Raw genomic sequence first — 7500 nt, forward strand, 5'->3', positions numbered from 1 at the left:
GAGCTCCACCTGCTACAACCCTTTCATTTACGCCTCATTGCACGAAAAGTTCCTCTCCTACCTGTGCAGCCACTTCCTGTTCCGGAGGAGGAAAACAGGAAAGGACAGAGGTCAGGGGTCGAGCACCCTGACGATGTCACACAGAGTGCAGCGCCTTCACACCTCCACGATTGCTGCAGATGTAGCGGGTGCTGTGGTAAATGACGTTATTCCTCAAGACATTTATGCTTAATTAATAGTCGTTTCGCTTGAATACGCACAGGGACTTTATCAGCTGGTGTTTTCCAGAAAGGACACAGGGTATCTTCTTCACTTCACATGTCATCTGGATCTGGTCAGTGTTTATACTGACGGGCAAATTAAGTGAGGAAGAAAATTAATTTAAAGCTCATTGAAATTGTCATTGAGGTTCATAGTCATGAATAACAATGCACAGCTCCGTCTCTTTGACTGAATTTCTACAGGTGTAAAAACACTGACCGGCTTTGCTTCAAAGGATATATCGTATGTGCGTAGTTATATATATTTTTAATAAATGTGTGGAGGTTTATGTTTTGAGTTTAGCGCTGAAACATATTTAATATACTTTAAACAGTGATTTTGCTCTTGCAGAAATACACCAATGTATAGTTTTTCATCTAATTGTACATATTCATATTCTCGTCTACTGTGTTTATGTATATATTTGCATGCTGTAAATGTTTTATGACATTCCCGTCAGCTTACAGTGACGGTGTATTTGGATAACTGTATTGGTGTTTGACGTTTTCTCTTCCATTTCGTTGAATGTCATTCAATAAACAGGTTTATTTAAATCACTGTTCCCTCTCCATTCATTGTGTGATAAAACAGGAGCCTGAAGAGTTTCGGTGATTATGAATTATGCATTTCTGTCATTCGGTTTGGCCTCGAGCCACTGAACGCTTTTCACGCTTCGTGCCAAAATCTGCAGCGTGATTAAATGTCAACTTTTAGACGGTGAGAGAATAAAAACCATCATCTATATTGTTCATTAGGACATTTAAAAACACTAAAGAGAGTAAAAGAGTCAACACTTCATAAATAGGGACATTAAAATGATGTCAGTTAACTTTAATTTGTTTACCTACTGTATGCACACGTTCTACGTAGCTTACAAGATACCTGTGTCTTCTTTCTTTCTTTTATTGAATAAACACAATAAAACATGCAGGTTTAAACATGTTCCTAACTGCACCACTAATACCACTGATATCACTGATCGTGGCTTTGAGCACCAACAGCTCAGAGTCACGTTTACCTGAGAACGAGCGGTCTGGTGAGCTCACCATCGTGAGCACTGTGTGACCTTCCACCTAACTACCGCCCACTCTGTTGTGTTGCAATATATAAAATATGTTGTACATCAAAGTCCCACAACTCGTTTCGTTGCTGATATGCATTGTCAGCTGTGAGAGCTTACCGAGACAAGTGTGTGTGACTTTACAAATCATGGTCAATCAATTGAATGGACTCCAATTGGTGGTAGAAAAAATAATGGTGCACGTGCAAATTATTGTGCGCAAGTCCCACGTCTACTTATGCGTCTTGCTCTCCTCGCGTCTGATTGTGTTGTCAACATCCTTTATGAAAATACAAACACAAACTTAACAAAGTCTTCGTATGCAAACGTCAGTGACGCTGATGAAGTGGAGCACCGGTCGTTGTGCGCTGTGGCTGTGAATCCAGGATGGTCGGTCTGAACTCTATGCATTCGTAATGTTCAGCAGAACTGAGAGCTACGAAACAACACGAGCAGAAAAACAACGCAAACCGATTCTTTAAAAGACGACGGCGTTGTTGTGATGTCTGCTCTCGCTGTCTGATGAGACGAATAAAGGAGCGCGCAACAAACAAGACAATTCTGCAACAGCCTCGCAGGGCACTTTGAGCTGAAGAAAACAATTGGCAGGCTGTAGAGCTTTGTTTCTCTCTAGACTCACAGGGCTCTTCAGAGGGTGCACTGGAGGCAGAAAACAAACGGAGACATTAATCAGGGTGTGATGGAGCATGAAAAACCTTGAATGTCTTTCTTTCGCGGAGAGGACGTTGTGCAGAGCAACAAAGCTGCAGGAGAAACAAATGTGAAACTTTGTGCATGTGCTTCAGTGCATGTCTGGTGTGTAAAGCTGTGCTCAGGAACGCTTCAACATTATCCATTCATTTGAGCCATTTGAACAGGTTATTCATTGCGCTTAGCATTTATCTTTCATTTTGACTAACTACCCGCTCAGCTACCTTGCTAACTACAGGCTGCTTTAACCGTTTGTACATTAACTTTAGCTATTTTAGCTAAATTAAACTTCTAGGGGTTGAAAAGGTGAGCTGAACGTGCATTCACTGCCTACTGCGAGGTCATCCCCGCGTCGTCAGACAGCGTCCTCGATGCTAGAGATCGGTAAAGGTTATCTTTGCTGCTCAAATAGCAAATGAATGACGAGAAAACGATGGAAATATCAATGTCTGGAAAAGTCAAGTCAAGTCTGCAAATTTCAGGGCGTCTGTTTGAAGGAGCGTCACTGTGAAGTGTTGTTGGGTGATTTTAAACACAACTGGTTCGGAGAAACCCTTTGAAAGATCATTATGTGTCATAATAAGAGGATGATGAGCTGGGAAACACAGAACCCTGGGAGATATTAAGGATGTATGCACTCTCAATGGCATCCTCAGACTCTGGTCATTGTAGACGAGTGTGTGTTTGGTCCAGTCAGGCTGTTTGTCGAGACACAACTTGTACTTGCAATTCAGCATCGCTCACGTTTGTAATCCTGTGTGATTAGTAATTGTATCTCCTTAACACCAAATATGTGAATAAAAATGTATCTTTGTTTGATTTTTCGTTCATTTTCACAATCATTCATATCTGTCACATGCAGGTACCCGTGTTTGGGAATAATCGATTAAAAAGACGAAACAAAAAAAAACCAGGACCAGGACATCCAGAAGAGATAGCAGCGACGTCGTAAACACACATTCACTGCACAAGTCATTGAGACAGAGCGCACACACACACACACACACACACACACACACACACACACACACACACAGCTCAATCATAAGTGAATTGAAGCAGCTGGCTCTTCTTTCTGACTCCTCCCCCCCCCCCCCCCCCACACACACACACACACACACACACACACACACACACACACACACACGCTTGCTGTTACAGATGCACATGATTCACCTGCCATCTAAAACCTCATAACCTGATTGAGGAGTGCTAGAGGCCTCATCCATATTCATCAGAGGCCTGATTATTGAAGTGAGATGATTTATGTCTCCTCCCGTCTGCGCTCAAGATGCTCACACTCTTGTTTTTCCCCGTCGTGATCTACAGTGTAATAAATGAAGAGGATCCTTATCGTTCCAGGAGGAAGGAGATGCATGAATTAGAAAAAGTAGAAACATAAAAGGGAGGAAAGGCTCGAGTTCACAAAAAGATAACTGTGATTTAGTTTTTTTTACTTGACGTTTAAATTAAAATAAAGATGGTCTACATGTTGTTTTCATGTGGCAGAAAGGTTTGAGTCTCCTTTTATCGCTGAAATTGTAAAACTTTCTCAAATGGAGACACACATTTCTAATTGAATTGTCCATAAAGACACAAACAGGAAACAGGTGGCTGACTGGAGGAGCGCCGAGAGCTCCATGTTGTGAGAACTGATTTAATTAAGTCAGTTGTGATAACGCAGGAGTCGGACAAACCTAATTAAGTTTGTATTGTAGATGTTTCTCTACCTCAAATATGCCTTTTCAGTCCTGCATGAACCTTTTCGTTACGCAATATTTGACACAAAATAATATAATTGTTGGAAAACCCCTTTTTAAACCTCAGTGTTCTGATCGCTGTGATGATAAAAACAATCAGATATCAACACACTGGCTGAGTGAGCCCCCATGTGGGCAACAGCTGTTACTACAGCTCTAGGTGAACTAGATATAAGCCATAAAAAAAAAAGAAGCTTCCAAACACACGTTTCAAACTCATATATTATTTATTACAATTAAATATTTTTCTTATATTACAGAGGTCCATTTGAAACCATACAAATAATCTGTGCTGTGGTTAATATTTCCAAGATATTTCCAAAAAAACGCCATGCAAAGAATATGAACATAAATTCACATCAGAAGAACCAAAGTACAGTCGTTTGATTTTTTTTTTTTGTACACCTGGGAATGAAATTAAAATTCACGTCTCGACACCTTCCCGTCTTTCTCTTTTTGGTGCAAACACCTCTTTGTGGCGATTGAAGATCAGACCAGCGTCAAACAACGAAAGGCATTCGGAAGGTGGGGGTGAAGACAACGGCTCGTCCTTCTCTCCGGGGGGGACATTCGGAGTAAATACGGGTTGATGGGAACAGGCACAGAGGACCAATTAAGACATAAGTATCACACATCTTGATTAGACAATAACTAGTTTGCAGAGTGATTCCTAAGGCCATAACATGGACTGGGTTGTGGTTTCTCTTACTGTGATCCAGAACCTCCAGGGGGGATTGAAAATTGAACAAATCAAATAAACCCACTTCTGCTCTGTTGGGCTGTACTCTGTGGGCTTCAATACCGTCCAACCGCCATCCATCAATGTTCAATTAAATGATCCAGTCAGCGAAAGTTTGCTTTAGTTTTGATACGGACGGATAACCTTTGGTTTGATCAAAATGCCACGGTCTGTTCCTTCCATTAATGAATGAACCAGAGTCAAAGCGTAATGGACCCAAGTAAAGCAGAAGTAGGCAGGATGTGGGCTTCTTCAAAATGGTACTCCACCCAAATTATACATGTTCACAATCAACAAACCCCCTGTGGTTCAGAGGCGGTCGTAAATAGTTTGCAGTTGACGAAGAACAGCGATCGGGACCTTAAAGACGTGTCGGATTGAAACGTTTCAAAGCAGAATAAAGAATTAAAATCCACTTCCTCACCGCTCGACGCTCCGCCAGCAAGTTGCGTCTTTCGTTTGGAACATGACGCCCGTACAGACGGACAGCTGAGCGGTGGATTACGACGAAGGAGTGGATCAGTAAAGTCTCTGAGGACTGCGGCCGCTGTTCTTCGAGAAGCACAAAACTACAAAGTCAATATTTTGGGAAATACACTTTCTTGTTGAGAGTTATTAGCCCAGCTTAGCATAACGATTAGCTTATGACAGACAGGTTAATTCATGAGCTTTATAGGTGGATTCTATTGCCTTTCGTGACAGAGCAAGCCTAGCTGTTCCCCCTGCTGTCTTTATGCTAAGCTAGGCTAGTGTCCATCATGTCATTTAACTCTCCAATAGGAAGCAAATAAGTGCGTTTCCCTAAATGTTGAACTATTCTTTTACCAGCCACAGATTTGTAACAGATCACTTTGAATTTGAATCAAAACTTGGGCAGACTTTTGCCTAAAATACAAGTGTAACATAATTGTGTGAGATCGCACAAAAGATCACAAGAATGACCCGAATGACGCTCGAGAAGCGTCTCGGGAATCGAGATCGGCACGCTAAGAAGCCTCGTTACCCCGAGGCCGATATCGGCACACGTCTCCAAATGAAAGGCTGGGAATGTTCTATAAGGCAGCAAGATCAAGGGCACAGGCTAATGGCAAGGTAGGTTTAAATCATTGTAGCATTTCGGCATTTAAAGGTGAAGAGGCAAAGCTTTGTCATCTCGGGAGAACGGCAGGAAGCTGGGAGAGGCCAAGGTACGTTTTGGTCCTGCGGGTTAAGCGTCTCTGGTCACATGTCAGCGGGTGTCCTTCAGACTTTGTGTCTGAGATCCTTCTAAAACGTGTCCTCCAATCCGCCCGGAGGACTTCAAACACTTTTCAACACGACACTTAGTACGGCTCGTATTAGGCAAGCAAGCTCAGTCACAGACACACTATTGCGAATGACTCACACGTTTCATCTCAGACAGTGCAGCTAAGAAGGAGGAACCTCCTTTTATAATCAGGAATACAAGCCACTCAATCTAAAACTCTATTCTTTAAAATTATCTTTTGAAAATAAATTATATTTTCTCGGTACAGAAATAAATACATATCTTCTCTCAAACATAGGAATGGATCATCATCATCATCATCATCATCATCATCATCATCATCATCACGGATCTAAATGCTACACTGAATACATTACTCACCGTCTCATCGGTGAGGAAACAGGAATATAGGTGACTAACTGCCATCTGCCACGAACAGAACAGACACTCATCCAGATATATAAATGCAAATATACAGTCAAGCTGACACCGGAGTCATGTCGCAGCTCTGACAATCAGCTTTGAGAAAGTCAAATATTCCTCAGCATTGGCATAACAAAAAAAAAAAAAACCCTCTGTCAATGCTCGGCTCATTGGACGTCTCCACAAACTGACTGAAGTGTGCTTTCTTTGTAGAGCGTAGTACTACGTTAGGAAATCACCATTCAGGTGAACTGAAGAGCTACAGGAAATTCACACAAGCAGAGGGGTGGAGCCAAAACAGCAACGTCTGTACTTAATCAGTGTTGACAGAGTTGAATTTTGATTTAATCGAACGTTCTGATGGAGAACTCTCCTCACAGCTGTGGTTAGAGTTCACGAGATAGACCTCCAGGTCAGTCCTAGTTACACCAAGATAGAAATGTTCAAAATCACAGAACAGTTTGAAGATTGGGACGTTTGCTTTCTCGCCAAGAGTTTGATGAGAAACCGGTAAATATGTAGCTGTAGCCAGTTAGCTTAGCTTAGCACAAAGACTGGGGTGGAAACGGAGCCCGACTCTGTCCCGTTTTTGAGTCTCTATGCTAAGCTAAAGGGTGCAGTGCCCCCGTCTGCCACTAGGTTCATATTTAAACCATACAGACACAAGGAGCGGCGGCATCGATTATCTCATCTAACTTTTGTCAAGAAAGCAAAAAAAAAACAAAAATCCAAATTCCCTAAAACACCTTGATGTTCACTGGAGCTGTGCAGCGACATTGTATTCAGAATATATCTAATATCAAACCTGATTGAATCTTCAGCCACTCAGAAATCTCTTTGTCTCCTCTCAAAGGGCCAGTGCGGCGTGACGCGCCTCAGAGGTTCTCCAGCTCCCGGCGCATCACTGAGACACAGCGAGTGTCCGATGTCCGTCCGGCAGACGGAAACATAGTTCACACGTAACATCAACCTCTCTTCAGACCTATCAAATGTCACATTTCTAAGAGCTACAGTAGCATTTTCTACAGCAGAGTAAGTTCCGAGTTCTCCAAAACAGCTGCTACGACACCACAGAGCCATGTATGACAAAGACCGTGTTAACTTTTACACTATATGTCAGGGTGTTACTCTTACTAGAGCAGTACGAGAGAGAGAGAGATTTTAAAACATCTGTCAATCCTTCATTCTAAACTTCCAGTTCCTGTCCCACAAGCGGCAGGTAGGTTGTGCAGCCAATCAAAACTCGTGGAAGATGTATATTAACATGATCTCACTTCCAATAGCATTATGCGGTCACGCC

At 42.3% G+C, this 7500-nt stretch overlaps 2 protein-coding genes across 2 annotated transcripts in view; one reads left to right on the plus strand and one right to left on the minus strand.

Annotated features, from left to right (window-relative positions):
- prlh2r (prolactin releasing hormone 2 receptor) overlaps positions 1-657 on the plus strand; it is a 3241-nt gene extending 2584 nt beyond the window's left edge. Inside the window, exon 3 of the mRNA XM_068726420.1 lies at positions 1-657. This exon is cut by the window's left edge and continues 95 nt beyond it. Within this exon, the coding sequence (XP_068582521.1) occupies positions 1-232 (232 nt within the window). The 3' untranslated portion in view covers positions 233-657.
- Positions 658-4001: 3344 nt separating this feature from the next.
- The window catches only part of bahd1 (bromo adjacent homology domain containing 1), a 23478-nt gene continuing 19979 nt past the window's right edge, over positions 4002-7500 (minus strand). The window contains exon 7 of the mRNA XM_068726394.1: positions 4002-7500. This exon is cut by the window's right edge and continues 206 nt beyond it. The gene's annotated coding sequence lies outside the window, so the exon portion shown is untranslated.

The sequence above is a fragment of the Cebidichthys violaceus genome, unplaced genomic scaffold, assembly GCF_023349555.1.
Source record: "Cebidichthys violaceus isolate CVI_PGR_0920_01 unplaced genomic scaffold, fCebVio1.0.p SCAF_39, whole genome shotgun sequence".
Taxonomy (NCBI): Eukaryota; Metazoa; Chordata; class Actinopteri; order Perciformes; family Stichaeidae; genus Cebidichthys; species Cebidichthys violaceus.